Consider the following 19,208-nt stretch of genomic DNA (forward strand, 5'->3'; position numbering starts at 1 on the left):
AATTTCGTTTCTGTTACGTTCCCATTGCTGTTTCCGGAAATGGAAGGGCTGTTAGAGAGCTGCGGGAGGACAGCCCGTTCAGCTCTGCTGCACCCTGTTCTGCTGAAGTGCTGCTTCGGTGTCATGCGTACACACTACACAAGCAATTTTACGTTGTTGGGATGCGCACAGCCTGCAAGACTAAAAGAAATAAAAATGTAGGAGCATGTCCACATTCTTCAGTCACTCAGAGTCCAGCAACTCAGGACGGGCGTGACCTTCATCCAATGTCGCATTCATAGGCAGATGCTCTCAGTAGAAAATAATACTGTCATGGCCACGGTGAAATGAAAAAGAAGTAATAAAATAAATAAAAACGGTATGGCTTTCATCTTCACGTTCATGGTGGAGTAGAGTGCGTGGGGCTTTGTAAGTCTCATGTGCTGATGTCATGGATTTATGAGGACTGGGACAAGTAGGATGCGCTCTCGAGACCATTTCTATGCTCGAGATCCTATATTGCGCTTTCTTCCCATGCTCTTGTGTAGTATCTAGAGCATTACAGGGAATGTAGTTATCAAAATAGAAAAATGAAACGAAAAGTCACTCAAATGTCATCACACAACAGGAATAGCCGTTACCCAAATTTAATACCAGACGATAATTTTTGTTTTCGTTTCTGTTTCCGGTAATGGAGGACCGTGGTATGTGTTTCCCTTTCCGTTATTTCTACAATCTCCAATATTGGTAATATACCGTTTCTGTTTCCATTACCATTACAGTTCCCTTTCCCTGCTTCTTATGCACACAACACATGTGCTTAACAACACATGTGCTTTGAATTATTAACCCCCCAAATTTCCCATTATGATACTGAGACTACAGCAGAAGCGGTTCTCAAGGTGCACAAAAGTATGCCAGTAAAGTAGTAAAAGTGGTACAGTAAGAAGTAGATTTTCCACCAGGCTGTGTAACATAAAAACTGTGTGTAAAAAAAGCTCAGTTTTTGATGATGTAAAAATTTGGATTTGGAAAGATAGATGTGTTAGCTTGTGTCATTGTAATGTATTGATTTGACTGAGGTTAGATGTCACGAAGGTTATCACACATCTCTGTACTTCTGCGCAGTTCACATATTTTTTATATTTCTATCTTTCTCTTTTTTACTTCCCTTTTCCTTTATCTTTTTTTATTGGTCTGCCACTGTAAGGTTGACCCACATGCCAAAAGGCATCGGCAATCCTGCCATATTTACTTGTGGGCTGCCAATTCCCTTCAAACTGTTTCATTGTGTTGCTTCCAGATGAGCATCCTTGCATAGTGCAGTGGAGCCCAACATGAAAAGGAGTGTTGCCTATCTCACAACATATGTTGCGAAGAATATTCAGTGGAATACCGCTGTGACCAACCAGCTGAGCGGAATTCCACCATCACTGCATTTGCATTTCATCCTCCGCAGGTAAGCTTCCCATCCTTGATGTAACTGCTGCAGAACAGGTGAGTTTTTTAGTGACTCTGCTAAGCCCAAAGCCTACTTCCCATGCCCTGTTCCTCCTTTGCTATAGTATCAGTAGCATGTTATGCACAGCTTCCTGACACAGAATATTGCTTCACATAAGTTTTCTGGGATCTGTCTTTGTTTCTTGCTCCATCCTTGGTTCCTTGCTACTGTAAGCCTGTGTAGGTAAATTGCTAATGTTTTGCTCTGTGGTGTGCAGATACAGAGAGCAGTGATACAGTAGCACAGTTTACAGTAAATGTAGAGATGGACACTTCATGCAGAACTTGAAAATATCCTAGAGCATGCAGAAGGGTAAGAGGGGTCTGAAACAGTTCTGCAGAACATCAAAATGAACCTCCCATGAGTTTGCCTTAAGCCACACATTCAGGGTTGTGCGATTCAAATCAGCGATTATACTCACGCTTAAAATCACCTGAATTTTTCATGATTTAACTCACTTCTTCCCATTTTCATGTTCTGCTTGAAAATGATACCTGTTGGAAAATTAGAATGGAGATGAAGGCGTGGTACAGTGAGTGTCACATGCAGTTTACTGAAACAACCAATCAACTCAGGAACACTCGTCCTGAGATTTATTGCTACTATGGTACAGCTTACTCCAGCCAGGCCAGAGAAACACACCAGTTATACACTTAGCACTTACAATCTGCAAATACGCATGACTAAAATTATGTCGGACACGTAAGAACACGTTAACCAAAATCAGTGCTACTTGTTCATGCTTTACACGAGAGAGACTAGGTTTTGCGGCCTTCCCAATTCCTAGTTCCACAACTTTGACTGGAGAAGCCCAAGCGACGAAAATACCCTTTTGGCACCCGCAGAAGCCCGGCAGCTCAAGCAAAATACTACTGCTTACCCGATGGAGCACATTCTTCACGTTTGGACGTGCTGACGTCAAGTTCTGTGCGGCACTCTGAAAGATGTTTCTTCATTCTGATAACAAGGTCCTGCATTTCCTTGCGGCATGCCATACACATGGCACCGTGTTTGCCTAACGGCATAGCTCCTTCGTCGAAGAACTTCCATACTGTGTCCCTTTTCCTTACAGTCCTTGCAGCACAAACACAGATGTACAGTGCCACACTTCACCGCGAAGCTGACAAAAATGAAGGAAAGAACGTCGCAAATAGGTACAAAATAAAGAGAGAAGTGTAGGGGCACGACACGAGCGAAACCACCAATCCACTAGCATTCAGAAACTGTGGCTTGAATGGAATTGTGGAGGATTGTGCAACCAAGCTGATGGATAGTTGGCCACGTTTCGTGCAGTAGCACACTGAGCTCCCATCGAATGGGAAGTAAAGACGGGCAAACCTTTGACAAGCCTTACTCCTGCCCGCTGTTTTTGCACTGCCCTCTGTCCTGCTGTATTTCCCTCTCAACTCTTTCATTATTGTTACCTGCGTATTTATTCATGGGTTGTAATCGTACTTCGTCGTTATGAGGCGGAGGGTCAAATACCTGAAGCTGATTTAAATTTAAAAAGTCAATTTATATCCAATAAATCAAACTTTTATGTAAAAAAAAAATTTTTGCAAGCCTGCACACATTTTGCATGCACATGCAAAATCTGTAAAATGTGAATGGTTGGTTATAATTGTTGAGAAGGTTTGTAAATTCTGAATACCTGTTATATTGTGACACATGCTAAACAATGTTAGTCCGCTGTGTTGCAACAGATTGTTTTGTTTCCACTGCAACTGTGCCAAATCTGCTTCCTTTGTGGTTCTGATTTGCTGAACCCCTATTAAACCAGGAGGAACATCAAATGTCACAATTCTAGACACATCTGGGTGAGTTTGCCCTTCAAAAATATGTACGAAAGACAAAGAAGAGGAGAAGAGAGCTGACTGGCACCAGCATATCGCTAGGGTGGTGTTGGTCCGACCTGGCCGCTGGATGTGCTGTATTGTCAGGTCAACTGCTCCTATACATATATACAGTCAACCCTCTATTTATGAACACCCTCGGTTCCCCGAAAAATCGTTCATAAATCGAGGGGTTCATAAATCGAAAATTCGGTTAACTGAGTACTATCGAGCAAATGGAACAGTATTTCCGAGTTGGGATTGTGTTTATAATGCCATATATTGTGTAATTTGACCATGCCTTCTGCTGTATCAATCTCACAAAGAACAGACGTTAGCGCATTCACACTCTGTTTATTATGCAATACTAAATTGTTTAATTTTGCTTTGGACCATGCCTTCCGCTGTGTCAATCTTGAAAAGAAGAGATGTCACCACATTCGCACTGGACTGGTCTCGGATTTCCTCCGGGATTTTAACCTCCGTTATATTAATCTCCGGGTGACAGCGATCACCTTATTCATCAACTGAGGTCAGGAACACTTGGTCGCACCTCGTGCGACCCCGGAAAACCCGTTTGTTGTTCGGATTTCGAGGGGTTAAGAACCGAGGGTGCAATACCTGGAAAACGTTTTGTCCGTTCAGGCATCATTCATAAGACCACGGAATAATCCCTTTGAAGGTTGCTGTGGACCTCGGAACCATCCGTTCATAAATTGAGGGCAAAAACGCTGGGCAACTCGTAGTTGGTTCCCAGAAATTCCGTTCATTATTCGAATATCGAGGTTCATAAAATGAGGGAGAAATGAATGGAAAAAGTTTGGTTCCCCGTGCTCGTGTTCATAAAACGAGGGAATTCATAAATCGAAGGTTCATAAATCGAGGGTTGACTGTATACGTGCCTGTCACTTCATGCTCACTCCTATTGTCTTTCATGTGCCGTGTGGTTTCTGAAGGCGCCAGCTTCTGACGCTTCGGTCACAATTGCGGCTATGGGAGTATGGGACGTAAACAACAAGAATTAGGCGAGGCAGGCCACAAATATGGACAACAGAAAACAAGTAAGCCTCGAACGCCCGGAGAGTAACGAATTCAAACAACTGAGGGAAAAGGTGCTGACGCCAGGAATCGAACCTGCGTCCTTTGACTATCTGCTGGCTGGAAATCAGAAGACCCAGGTTCGATTCCTGGCGTCAGATCCTGACCCGCCCCCCGAGTAGCTTGAATTCATGAATGTCTGGGTGTTAGAGGCTTATGAGGCCATGAATTCCATTGTTTTGTCTGTGTTCGCAAAGCTTGCGTCACATGTGTGTCCTGCATGGTCCTTCAGGTAACTTGTGGCAGCTGTCACTGGAGGCGAAAACACAGACTGCAGTCTTCACTGCCATCTTCTCAATATGGGAAGGAAGCACATGCTTCCTCGTGAGCAGGCGTATAGGTTTCACTGTGGACCCTTCATGCATCCGATAAAGGTTCTGCAGATGAAATTTGTTTGTTGCCACCTATATTTCTGGCAAGGAACTGAGATCTGATATGTATGATATGGCTCTGGTCAAAGGCAAGCATCAGACTTCATACAGGATAGAAGGATGTGGCACTTGTGTCTACAGCTGTCCTTGCGACAACACTTCCATCGCTGCAACGTTGGCTTTGCGATTGTTGGTGACCAATTGCAGAAACCTATAAAAAATTATCTCTTCTATCTTTTTGATAACATATTCACTTGTTTCTGCAAATGTTTCGCAGGTGCACCCCTTAGTGAATAAATAGCCAACAGGAATATTAAATCTTGACTATAGCTCGTTCTGCTCTGCGGGGAGCTCAGTGGCAGCAAATTCCTCAGAATTTGGCGATGCTGTGCTCCCAACAGATGAGGATATACTGTAGACTCCCACTAAACAAAACTCGGTTAAACAGAAATTACGGATAAACGGAACAATAGGGTCACCTTTGGTTGGTTTCCTATATATGCAATGACAAAAATCTTTGAATAATTGAAACAACCCATTTTATGTACTTCTGGTAAACGGAACAAAGTGGTGGTACCAAGATGCCGCCGAACCTGGAAGATCACCATTCCCGTCTGACGACCCGGGCAGAAGTCATAGCTAGTGAAATCCAATCCATCAGTCACTCGTAATACGTTAGGTTTAGCTCACGTCCACATGTGTCCTCATGATGTCTGTCAAGAAACAGCCACATGAAGTGTTTTTGCTTGCATCAATGTTGTGGACAATTCGGAGACATGATCGCAAGAGCAAATCAAAAATAGAAACCGTGAAATTTGATATGCCAAAGTCAGTGCTGTCGTCATAGCAGGCCTCGTATTGAATGATGTGGATGATGCCACATGATAGTGACAGGTAATATCAGAAACCTGGACGTGGGAAAAGGGTGCGCAGTTTGCCTGGCAGAACAGAAAGATAAACCTCATTGTAGACGACTGAGATGCGCATGAAATTTTTTTCCAAGCCTCAGGCATGCAGGTATATTTTGCAAACAAATCGAAAAATGTGAAGAGAACATCCATTAATTATTTTTTTCCTTGCTACCTACAGTAGTGGGAGTTGATTATCTTGAAATAAAGTTGCATTTCATGAAATCTGTGTAGTTTGCTTAAATGAAACTTGTGATAAATGGAACAGTATTTCCATTCCCTTGGAGTTCCGTTTAAGAGGAGGCCACTGTATCAACTGTTGAGATGGGTGGAGGCCCGCACTTTCTTTTTCTTATGCTGCTGTCACAACGGCTTTTCTTCTGTACTGGCCTCATATATGACGGGTAGTGGGGGAAGACACTGGGAACAGCATCTTGCTTCAACATGTACCTCTTTGTGTCCCGAAAGTCACTCTCAATGAAATGAAGACTAAAGACCATTGAGTAGTTTAACGTGTCTTTGGCTGCCAGTCCTTTCTCGATATTATTTGCAGCCAATTCTCTCATTTTTCTGTTCTCAGTCCGCCGGGATCTCACGAAAAGACACACCGGCCTGCTTTTTTTTTTGCTTGCTAGACGTGCAAAAGGGCATGATCTGCAGCAGCAGCACATTTTCTTACACTGTGTTCCCACAGCATAACAATTAGGCCTTCAGCACAAAAAAAGTGCAAAAATCTCCACGGTTTAAAAAGAAATCATGATACGCTAGCAGTAGCGGTTATTGGCAATGCTATGTCGTCTGCTATTCGTAGTGTCATAAGGCAGCGCCTCTCAGGAGGAGAGTTGCGCAAAATGAGGGAAAGGGCATGGCGTTGGAGGCGTTGGTCACGCTCACTACAATGACTCTGCATGCTGCTCTTTCTCTGATGTCATTCTACTCTGCATGTTATGTCTGTTCCTGTTTGTTTATAGTATGCCTGATATCGGTTTTATCTTTCTCTGTAATTGTGTACAGATGTTTTTGAATGCTGTGCTACCTGACGGGATCCGGAAAAAATGTGGGAGAAATATTCCCGGAAAAATTGGTGGGTGTTACTAGAATAGCATAAGAGTGAACAGCAGGACGAATCCGGAATCGCAAATCGCAAAAATTGCAAACATTTAATTTGATTATAATCTAGGGTAGAATGTTCTCACTGTGGGCCAAAAAGACAGCATCTGTGTGACCGCTGTTACGAACTCGTTCATCTTTCTTCTACTCTGAGGAAAGGCTATGCAGCCACTGATCAAGAAGAATTTTACCCGTGCCGTACACATTTCTCATGTGGCATGCCTGCTTGCCATCTTGAACTTTTGCTTGAACCACTGCTTCTCTGCGCAGCACCTCGATTAGCCTCCAGACATTAGGGTGCTTTTGCGCAACGATTGCTTCTATGCGTCGAGTCCAAGCCTCCATTCGTGGTAGCGTCATGTACATTCCACAGTGGTAGTGCAACGCTGAGAGGGTTACAATGTAGTCTCACAGTACCATCTGCCCTGGTTAATTCTCTGTAGCTTCCATTGACATAGGTACTGTCAGAGTAGTCAATGAGGTCAGTGGCTTCTTTGGGACAAAAATCTTTAAGAAGTTGTATTCCCTCCGAGGCATCGTCAACAGGCAGGAAGGCAAGTTTCCCAACGAGCAACCTAAAGTCAGCATTGTCATTGTAGGTGGACACCAGTCCTAAATACTGCACTCTGCGCCAAATGCTGACATAAATGACAACAAAAAAAAAAAGAAAGAAAAAGCTTGTTTAATTCTTCATGAGAAACGCACTGCACTGCATTGTTCACTGCAGATTCAAAGTCTGTCAATATTTCCTCAGGATATGGAGTAAAATGCAGTGTCTCACATTTGTGAATTAGTATTGCCATAAAGAGCTCTTCATAGCTCTGTCTGGTCTTGCACTTCATGAAGGCAAACACCGCTGGCACAAAGCTGTCACCCGAGGAACCAAAAATAAAATACGATTCCTGAAACCCTCTTGGTGAGAGTTCAAAATTACCATCCATGGAACACTGAGTACTTCCCGCCAAAAACCTCAGGCACTGGGGGGAACCAAAAATTAAGAGCTTGCAGGGTTTGCCATGCCATTATTGTAGAATAGAAATCGTTCTTATGAAGGCTTCAGAGTCGAGGGCCACGGTGGCTCAATGACGAGATCATACAGAATGGCTGGCACTGGGGGATACAGCACTGAGCGTTGTTTGCGTAAGCACCTTTTATACTTTCATAACTTTTTAACTGACCCCTCTCCTCTGCATCTCCTCTTTCCACTGTGCATTCGGAAATCACAAGCTAGCAGCTGAAGCTTGCATGGACGTTAGAGATAAGCTCTTGAGATAATTGGTGTTGCTGAAGTCTGGCGGATGGTTGTGAGGCACGGAAACCGTACTACCTTCCTTGGACGTTATGCCTGCCCCCTTACAGGTGCATGTTCTGTGGACACGGTGCAATCGAAAGCCACTCCTCAGAGGCTTTTGCTTGGTGTATTGGCATCCTTTGTATGAAAGGTATTCACCACCCTTTATTGTCTGTAGGATGTCTATCTCGACAGTCTGCAAGTACAACGAGAACATTCAAGTACGAAAGAGCCAGGGCGCAGGTGAACTGGTACATGACCGAAGGAAAATGTAACTCGAGACAATGAGCGATGGAGAAGACACGAGAGGAGACCATCTTTCCCACCACCATCTTTCCTTGTCTCAGGCCTTTCACTGAAACAAAGTAACTTGCCACGTGTATGATGACTGTTATTTAAATTGTTCTCAAGCAAATAATAATTCTATCGTTATTAAATATTGCATTGTTATGAGATGCTGCGAACGCGTAATTGCAACTTGCGCAGTGATGACTGTTGGGCTGACTCCGCGCAGAAAAACTGACTGCCTTCAGTGGTGCCATAACACGCAAAGGATGTGCTCAAGAAGGCTCCAAAGCTTGTCTGAAGATAACTGCCATGACCCTCAATAGACAGAGCACTGCGCTCTCATTTCACCTGTCTTGTTGGGTACCAAGACAACATGTGCCCTACCCAAAAAGGTGGCTACAACGACGTCATCTCTACGGTACAGTTCCCCGTATAAAGACCACAGAGAAATCAGATCACACAGAGGCTGCCCACCTACAAGCCCGTTGCGCGCCCGCTCTTCTGTTCAGGCGACATTTCTTCCGGGAACATTTTTTCCAGAGACATTTTTTTCCTGGACCCTCCCTGACACGGCAAAAATTTTATTTTATAGACTATTGTTTGTTTGAATTAATTCACGGGACATCCTTAGTTCTGGCAATAGCATCTCTGTACGACGCTATAATTGCATGTTGTGCAACAGTTAAAAAAAATCCTGAAAGATCTATCAATAAGCAATGTTGATAGAACATGAAGGTGTACGTGCATAATAGTGAAAACTAGTATGAGCTGCCACAGGTGTCCCAAAGTTGAGCTTGTGTTGTGTCTGTGACCATGATACATGCCCTTCTTTGCATGAATATATTTGATAGTGGTCGATTTGGAAGTGTCCGAAACATTCAGATTTCCCTGATCAGATTTCTTGCGTTGCAGTTATGAGTTTTTGCAATCAGTTTGTCACATGTTACAAAAACACATTTTGATAAGTGTTGTACATGATAAGTACTGTGCATTACCATCTCTGGGAGTGTAGGGGAAGCTAGCAATGAATCAAACACTGTACATATTAATGCAGGAAGCAAAACATTCAATTATAGTGTTGTGTCACGACAGCACCCACGTCACCTTTGAGTAGGGCCTCGTTGAAATGCTGTACTATGGATAAACAGGGCATGCAAGTGCAGGACCGAGATGTAAGGCTGGAGGGAAGTGTCTGAACTAGTGTGCTCTTGTCACCTCTCCCACGGGAACTTGGAAACTGTGCATCAAAATAAACCATGAATTATTAAACCTAATAGGCAAATGAACTGTACTGGCTACACCTCCTCCAAGAGGTGCTTTCTTTTAGTCCAAGGGGACAGGTGTGTTCATGTTTTTACTCTGGTGACAGGTGCGTCCTCAGTGCTCTCTCTGCCAAGGTGCAGCTCTCTGTAATGCACATTCTTGTATCAAGTGCACCTCAGCCCTATTGCCGAGTGATAATCCCTTTGTATCGTTTTTTGTGTGTTTAAAATGTTCTAAGTGACATCATGGTTATTGCAGGATCTGTACTTTTTATTTTCAGAATCAATTTTCAGTTCATTCTGGCTTTCTCTAACCTATTCTAGCTTTTAACTCATATGTCCATTATTCACCATTGTTTGGCTCATCATGGGCATGGTTGCTTATGTGCTGCAAAACCTCAACCCATTATCATCATTATGATTTGTTGACAAGCTGTCCTTTTGGTAGCCTCCGTCGCTGCTGCGCCATTAAAATACTAATCATCATCATCATGTCCTTTCGGTTGGCATCACCATTTGAAAGTTGACTTGACCTCATTGTCGAAACGGATTTGGGAAGGCAAGGAAAGCTGCCACAGCTGTACTAAACTAACCTAAAACTATACTAACCAGTTTATGATGTCTTAGGTTAGTTTACTGATAGGTTAGTTTAATGCGGCTGTGGCAGCCTTCCTTGCCTTCCCAAATCCGTTTTGAAAACGAGGTGAAGCCAACTTTCAAATGGTGACTCCTACCAAAGCAATACCGAGATATATATATATATATATATATAACATTTTATGAAGAAAATGACATCATAATAAGAAATGATGTCATGCTGGTGTACTGCCTACCTGTATCTGTTTGTCTCATGTGCCAGAAAAACCTCAATCACTCACTCACCCCCGTATCTGTTTGTCCACAAGCTTGTCAGTGTTGTGACTTCAGCCTCATTTGTTTTGATGTTACAGAGGCTCAAAGTGGACACAATGCAGTATTCGAGTGCCGCCTTTGACTTTACAACACGCACAATGGAGGGAACCCAAAATCTGAGAGGAATCGTGTAAGACAGCATCTGTACCAATGTGTCCTGTGAGAAGGCATCTTCATCAATCACATGCAATGTCACTCATGCAAGAGGGCCTTGTAATGTCATCTGTGTCCCAAATAGTTTTGATGCAAACTGTCTTTCACCAATTACTGTAGTCTTGAACCACTTGAACTTGGCAAGGTCTGCTGTGCTGTTGCATGTGAGCATCTCATGTAAAGAAGAAAACATAATGCTCTTCAGTATGCTATTGCATGTGCGTTTTTTTTTTTTTTTTAGAGTACAATCTTTTACACTATGCAGAATGTGCTAATGTGTAACGTGGCAGTGCCAGACATATGCAAAGAACTAAAGGATATGTAATTTGTTGATGTGTTTACTGGAATATGCCAAACCTATGCTACTGAAAGGTGGTACTGATTAAGCATTTCTGGGAAAGCTCTGTTTTGCACTTGGAGAACAGCTTTTTGCCATTAAACACAAACTCTTTGTCATCACAGTTTGTAGACAAAAGTCTGTCAGGGACAAGTAATGACACGATCCCATTCCCCCCCATGACCCCCTGCACTTGGTTGAGAACCACTAACATACACTGTTCTTAACATTCTGGGTAATAAACAGGGGTTGAAGTACATATGTGCATAAGATTTTTGTCTGCGTCTATGTGTTTCACATGACATAGGGAATGTTGCAAGAATATTAAATGTGTTGTCTCAGCACCTCCAAATGTAGCGGCTTTATTTTTTCTTGCCTTAGATTTATTTGTGAAAAATATGTGAAAACAGATCTCGAAAATTAAGATAAAGTGCTTTTCTCTTTGCACTGAATCCTGTACATTATTATATAAGAGCAGATATTTGTTGTTATTCCAGTGGCGTCACTAGGGTATGCATCACACCATCCCCCAATAATTAATCCCTTTTCATGCCACGTGATACACGATAAATAACATCATACTTCACGCGTAAAAAAATTGTGCCCTCAAAGGGTTGAGTGAGGAAGCAGCGGTTCTTATGCGGCACATCACCCCCCTCTCCCCTCAGTGATGCCACCTCGTGATAAGAAGGAGTCAAGTGAATAATGCTGCTGCTTTTAAAACTGGGAACCGGTCACCAGCTCTGGTGGCGCAGCGGTAACGCGTGCGCTTGGAGACTGGGAGGTCCGCGGGTCAAATCCGCGGGCCGGCTGTGCCGTCTGGGGTTTTTCCTGGGTTTCCCTCAGATGTGTAATAGGCATATGCCGGCACAGTTCCCCTGAAGTCGGCCCATGGACGCAGCTATCCTCCCCCCGCTTGGTCTTCCACTTCACCCTTTCCTCTCCACCACCTTTCCCTTCCCGAGAAACATGCCGCCTAATCAGGCAGGCAGACCTCTCGGGTTCCTCCCAACGACACTCCTCCTCCTCCTCCTCCTCGGGAACCGGTCCACTCGTCACAGGAAGACTCGTCACAGGATAATTGGTCACACCGGCCCTCTGGTATGAGGTCCTTTGTCACCGGAACACTTGTCAAGGGTGGCGGTTTGTCACCGGAACACTGGTTGCAAGGTTTACCCCGTTCCAAAGGGAATGCGTTTCGCAGTGTTTTACCAAAGGGATTAGTCCCGTGCCCGACCCGCACTTCCGCGAACCCGGATTCCGAAGACTGTTGACTGTACAAATTTCACGTCTTTGCTAAGGGCACGGAGAGCATGGAAGTGACAAACTCAGCATGGGGCTCCGTTGCTGGGGCGCCGACAAAAGTTGAGAGACTGACCAAGATTAGGTCAGGAGACCCTTTTACGTATTTCACATGCTGGGGAATGGGTCAGTTCATGTAGAACATGCACCGGTCAAGACTGACCAAGGTTAGGTCAGGAGAGCCTTTTACGTATTTCGCACAGGTTCACGGTGACGATTATTCCGGCGTGACAGCAGTTCCTCGTACGAGATGCCCTGTGACGAGTTGGCCTTATTGACGGGTTCACCTGTGACCAGTTGGCCTGTGACGACCGGGCTTGTGACGAGTTCTCCTAAACCCTGGAATTTTGTGTGCATGTGTGTGAGAGAGAAAGTTTTGCAATTCTGATCTATTTTTGTCTGGAATATCAATATAATTTGAAAATTGTGATGTTAGTACAGTTATTATCTCTTAATTTGTGTGACTATCATTCCGCTTTACATGTGCAGATTCGTTTCAGGTTCCTGTTCAGGCAATAAATTTATTGGAGCTAACCTCGCATAGCCATGTTATTGCTTCATCTTTCTGCCCTGCTTGTATTACTACTACGTATTGATTTTGACAATGGTTTTAGGTATGCTTCATTTAGGTGCTTATGCATTTATGAAGTGTGTCTGAGCACTGTATAAGAGCTGTACAGCTAAATATGACGTATGATGGAATTCCCAATTTTCAAATTTTGCTTCCCAAATATTTTAAAGGGCGAGATTTCAGTCTTTATAAGTACCTATATGCTTTACAAGGTGCATAATAACCATTCAAGGTGTGGCAAAATTTTTGCTAACACGTCTTCCTCATAATGTTGCAGATTCAGTTGATGTTAAGACAGAAGATGTAGAGCTCGTCGAATACGACACCAGCCCGTACACTGTGGAAGAGACTCTCCATCCGTTGCCATGCAGGACACCCAAAAGTGAAACGCTGTTCCGCTGTGAGTTCTGTGAGTGCAACTTTTTCCAGAGCTACCACCTCACCGAGCACCAGCACAACCACACGGACGAAGAAGAGGAACCGTATGATTGCAACTACTGTTCCAGGACTGTGGCCCAGGATCTGCACATGATAGGCGAATCGGACGGTGACCTGAAGCCCTTTATGTGCCTTCTTTGCAAAATGCCGTTTAGGCATCGTGGTGACCTGTACGAGCACAGAGCGTTCCACAAAGAGAAGTCCCACTTCGAAGTGTGTATCAGGTCGTCCTCTAGTTATAACTATTTGACCCGTCACATGCTGCAGCACACAAAATGATTGCCCACTTTGGCTTGTAATCTCTGCAAAGAAAGGTATCATTTTATGTGCTTTGCTCTTCTGAGCTTTGATATCTGTAGTATTTGTCTTGAACATGGTGCTTGTACTGCCTCATGTGTGTCAAAATGAATTCTAGGAAATCAATGTCAACACTTGAAAATGCTATTCATATTCAGTGTTGGCTTTCACGAAAATGTCTCGCTGTGAAGTGGACAGCCAGTGTAGTTTACAACCAAATCATTGTACTCTTAATAGAGAATCAGAACATTAACAAGTTTTCAGCATCTAATATAATGACCGTCATGACCCACATGACCGTCAAAGGTGGTTTCTCCTCCAAAGCATGAATATCCAATGACTGCAAAATGAACAGGCTGTCATGATGAATTAGAAAACCAAGGAGGATATGCACACGATGAGGTAGCATTATCTTACATTAAACCTATCCTCGAGGAAATGTCAGCAAATTAAAATTACCAGAAAGTGCAAAGTTTATTTATTGTATGATGTTGACCTGGTGCATTGGCCGTAGTTCTCTTATTATGTCGTATAGCTCATGATTAAGACCCACAGTTTTCTGCTGCGGCAAGTTCAAGATTACGTGGCACTAACTTGTAAATTCCGTGATTTTCTACGGCAAGGAGTCAACGGCTACTTGAAACTGGGAACGCTTTATTTTCTTGGACAATGTGGGAACAAAAAAAAAATTATAAACTTGCAGATTCAAAACACTGTTGTGACTCGGCATTACATGATAATCTCCTGTGTTCTCCTCTAACAGCGAATGCCGTCTGTCAATCATTTAATTTACAATCATTTAATACCTTCTGAAACCTTCGCCAACTTTGTCATGTTGTGCTGTAAGGTTTGTCATAGCGTGTTTGTCCAGCATTTCATTCCGCGTTTTGTAATTCGAGTGACACTATCATCCATTAAGTCAGTGGACCAAGTGTGCGCAAATCAAACAAAAATACCACAATAACTAGCAATATTTAGTGCTACACTAGAGGTGTGCATATTATGCGGTGGCGCAAAATATCCGAGTGAATGTGGTATGTTGAAGGGTAACATGTACCATGGAGCAGTTAGAAACGTGCGGAGCGTGCATGTTTATCTGGCACTCTTTTGCGGGAGCGTGCAATACTTCTCCTGAGATAGCCTTAGTTGCTCATGCGCCAATAAACCTCAATCCAATCCAATTCTTCGGAGACTCTGCACGTCGTAGTAACTGTTCACATCCTGCCACGTGTGTCCTTCGACCCAGTTGGGTCTTTGGCACAATCGGACTTCTGTGAAATTCTGTGCAAAACATTGCAAAATTTCAAACAAAGCGAAATTCTGTGCCAAATGAGGTATTCCGCGTAATTTCGTGAAATCTCGGAAGACCGGGGTCTTACTCATGATCACAGCTGCCTCGTGATGTAAAGCGACTTCATTATTATTAATATCTTATTGTGTAAAGCATAACTGCTTATCTTTAAGTGCATATTGGTTGGTTCACACATGTGCAGAGATTTTACATGTGGGATGTGTTTGCACAGTCATAAAATTAGGATTGTAATTTTAGCTGATTAATGTTCATTCCTTTATATGTGCATGTGTCTGTGACCTGAAAGTCATGGTGTTGTGTGTAGGGGTTCCTGATAATCATATCTGTATTGGGCTGTATGATACTATAACTTCAGAGCTTCTATTGGTTTGTTCAGTTGTGCAGTTAAATATAATTGCCTCCTCTGCAGAAAATAATGTGCGACTGGGCTTTGCAGTTACTGAATGTTGCCGTCCGTTAGTGTTACCTGTGCTTTTAGGCAGGAAAGCGTGCCTGCCTTGACAACATTTCTTCGAAGAAACTATAGATAACTTGGTGCTATGTAGTCCACATTATCAGGGAGCTTATATTGCCTTACCTGAATATTGAAACACCTTGTTTGTAGTTTGGTTTTTATTATTTTAAAACTGTTACAGTATACCATTGTATAGTATAAAAGATATTTCAACAACATCAGGGCAAACTTTACAAAACTGGTCACAATTACCTGAATTAAGTTTTGAGTTTTTCATGTTTCACTCTCTGTAGCTTGCAATATTTACTTTCCACAACATTTACAGCACATGATGAAAATGGGTGATCCATACCTGCTATCACAAAACATGTAGTCAAAACTGTACTTCGTTGGTTTCTATGAGCACATCTGTAGTTTTATGCCATCTATTGGCTGTGGATAGTATCCATAAACTGGCGATTACCTTTGAAGTATCCTGATGCTATGCTGTGCCTCGCACCCAGTGGAGCACTGTGCCACAATAACTCCGCATCATTTCTGTGCATGCCTCGTAATTTCCAAGCATTTTCAATATTACATTGAGTGTAAACAAGTCTGATTGTAGCATGGAATATGAGGGGTAGCTGGATCTTCATGAATATTTCACTATACGTACATTCAATCATCACTTAAAGATGCCTTGTCAGTCAACACTGTAGTGCGTAGAAAGCAGAAAAATCTGTAGTCATATAATCTTGTGATTCACAACCTCAGATATGCTCCAGTTGCATTTAATAAATGTTGCCTACACATTTGGTATAAGGTCGCATCTTGTGCAATTCTTTGGCAGAAAGCTGGAAAGTTGCAGGAGCCATGGACCTCTCTCAGGCATTGTGTGTGTGCCTCTCAGTTTCACCTGTCTTATAGCTCTGTGATTTTTTTGTCCCTAAAGTTCGATGCATGTGGAATTTAGAGGCTCTGTTTGCGTATGTGTCTGCTACTTGCGTAGCGTCTGCTTACTTGTGTTTGCAGTAATGAAACATTTTGTGCGTGCATAAGAGCCTTGTGTTTTGGGTCAAACCAGCTAAAACCCATTTTTAGCCCCACCAACTCGCGGGGCATAGTGGATAAGTTGATCGCCTTCCATTCCGAGACTGGGAAGTGATGCAGGTTCGAATTCGGATACCGGCTGTGCTGTCTGAGGTTTTGACTGGGTTTTCCGGCAGACTTTCTAGACAACAGAGCAGCCCTGGATGCATGCTAACCTCCTCGCTGTCCCCCACTCCTTCTTGCATCAACTTGATGCATCAACTTCACCAGCTCGCTTGCTTAGCCATCTTTTCATCATCATGGTAGCCCATTAAGTCATTCTCGATATTCTGAACAGTCACAGTGTTTGAAGAACATGGGTGAAGAACACTCTCGTGGCAAAAGCGCTTGCAGGGACTACACGGCGGAACATGGCGTACCTGACAAAATTCACACTAGCATGCTAACTGATGCTCAATGTGACAAATGGGTTGAGCATGTGTGAACAAACAGAGAGAGCTGAGCATGAAGTTAGTCAGTACATGGTGAACTGAGCAAGAAGTGAGTGTGAATGTGAGTGAGCAAACAAAGAGCTGAGCTAGAGATGAGTGAGCAGGAGTTGCAACCGCTGATCTCTGCTCTCACGTGCTTGTGTACTTCCAGTAAATTTTGAAACGTCCCTAAACAGTTTGTTGTTGGTGTTCCAGGAGCCCTGCGACACAAAAGAAGTGAGAGTGGAATGTACGAGTGCAGGTTCTGCCCCTATGCCACCAAGTCAAAAAGTCACTGGCAGACACACGAAAGGACCCACACCGGGGAGCGACCCTTCAAATGTGCAGTCTGCGGAGCGGCGTTTGGCCAGCACACTACGTTGATGTACCACATGCGTCGTCACACAGGGGAAAGACCCTTCAAGTGCAACCAGTGTCTCAAGTCCTTCTCCCGAAAACAGAGCTTGACCAACCATTTGGCCATACATTTGACTGTGAGACCATTCAGCTGCAGGAGCTGCCACAAGACATTTGCGAGAAAAGATGTGTTGCTGAAACACGAAGCTGTCTCTCATCAAATTTAGTAAAGTGATACTTTCATGACCCTTGACTTCATTTTGACAGGACCTTGTGTTTTGGGGTGTTTATGCTTTGTTTGTTTTTTTGTAATAGTGGTGGGCAGAAATTGGGTTTTGTTTTTTTAGGAGCTGTAAAATAAGATGAAATTGGTAGATATTGAGTGCAAAAGCAAATTAGCGAGTGGGAAATCTAACCAAACCGCTTCTCGCATTGAGAATGAATTGAGTGTCATGCGGCAGTGCTTAGCATTCACTAGTGCCAGCGTAAATGGCTGAATTTGCTTTTTGGCATTCCTTTCTGGTTTCTTTGTTCTGTTTTTCCTTTTTTGTGGGGGAGGGGAGTTCGTCTGAAGTGACGATGATGTAAATCAGGTTTAACTCTAAAACAGGAGGCTTTCAATGTGAAGCAAACGTGCAGGTGACCTCACAGCAGAAAAGGAACGTTGTACCCTGTGCAGGTTGTCTGCTGCTATCACCTCTGGGTACCAGGTACCTGTGGGCAAAACGGGTGAAGTGACCAAGCTGTCAGGAGATGCAGAGCATGATGTCTGCAGCTATAACTCCCAATCTGTCCCACATATGGTGCCGAGTAGGTTGTCAACGTCAGGTTACACTAAACAGAGACACTCATTCGAAACCAACTTGAGGGCTCAAGTTTCGTAAAACTACGTATTTGGCCGTGTAGTAAGAACCTGCAGAGTTGCTGCAGCCTTGCACCATTGGAGCTGATGTAGGTGCATCTCTGCCTTGTTTCTGTTCATGCACCAGTCTGCAAGCACACAGCTAACAGTATAATATGTGAAAGAACTGATGTTCCGAGGCTGGAACAACACAGAAGGGACAAATGCATACAACGCCTCAATTTGCCTAAGAAATTAACGATGAAAGTCACTGAAAAGCAATCCAGAAGATGTGGGTTCGAGTCCTACAGCTAGCTAACCTTTTCAGTGACTTTCGTCTTTCATCGTTAATTTCTTAGGCACATTGAGGCGTTGTATGTATTTGTCCCTTCTGTGTTGTTCCAGCCTGAGAACATCAGTTCTTTCATGTTCAACAGTTGCCGCATGCGTCGATCCCGTTGTATGAGTGTGGGCCTCTTTAAACAAGAAGCCACACTTTCTATAGAGTCCCTCCTTGGGCTGAACATTAACAACGCAAATGACTATGTCACAGACATTCTTGTAAAAGCCGCAACAAAGTCCATTCCACAGTCATCAGGTCAACTGCCCAGGCGTTGCAAGCCTTGGTGGTCGGAGGACTGTCCAACCACAGCAAATCTACTGGCGTTTAAGGGAGCTCGAGCAAAAGTTAGGTGGACACGCCGACAAGCAAGGAATGAATCATGGAAGGGCTTTGTCTCCTCCTTGAATAGCAATAGGTTGTGTGGGATTGACTGAAGAAATAAAGGGCAATTACACAAGCTTCTCTATTCCCTTTTTGGAGAGGAATGGTACGGTGTGCCAAACTTTAGAAGAACAGGCGGATGTGTTGGGAGAGCACTTCCAGAGTGTTTCTTCCTCCTCTCACTACACCAGGAATTTCTTAAAGGTCAAAGATGATGCTGAGAAAAACAAAATCACATATGGCACCGTTTCAGCCGTGCTTTTAATAAACCATTTTGTATGATGGAGCTGCTGCGTGCTCTGTCATCTCCAAAACAAACAGCACCTGGGCCAGATCGAATCACGTATAGGATGTTGCAGCACTTATCAACA

General features: G+C 43.5%; 1 protein-coding gene across 4 annotated transcripts in view; it reads left to right on the top strand.

The window, feature by feature from the left end:
- The window catches only part of LOC135385276 (zinc finger protein 530-like), a 79,202-nt gene extending 61,684 nt beyond the window's left edge, over positions 1-17,518 (top strand). For 2 of the 4 annotated variants that reach the window (XM_064614489.1, XM_064614490.1), the window contains 3 exons: positions 1,283-1,438; positions 10,591-12,958; positions 13,193-17,110. In XM_064614489.1, the coding sequence (XP_064470559.1) occupies positions 12,949-12,958; positions 13,193-13,632 (450 nt within the window). In that variant the 5' untranslated portion in view covers positions 1,283-1,438; positions 10,591-12,948 and the 3' untranslated portion in view covers positions 13,633-17,110. Of the gene's footprint in view, positions 1-1,282; positions 1,439-10,590; positions 12,959-13,192; positions 17,112-17,131 lie in introns of those variants that run through there. The other 2 variants (XM_064614488.1, XM_064614491.1) reach the window with 2 other exon arrangements.
- The last annotated feature ends 1,690 nt before the right edge of the window (positions 17,519-19,208 follow it).

The sequence above is a fragment of the Ornithodoros turicata genome, chromosome 2, assembly GCF_037126465.1.
Source record: "Ornithodoros turicata isolate Travis chromosome 2, ASM3712646v1, whole genome shotgun sequence".
Taxonomy (NCBI): domain Eukaryota; kingdom Metazoa; phylum Arthropoda; class Arachnida; order Ixodida; family Argasidae; genus Ornithodoros; species Ornithodoros turicata.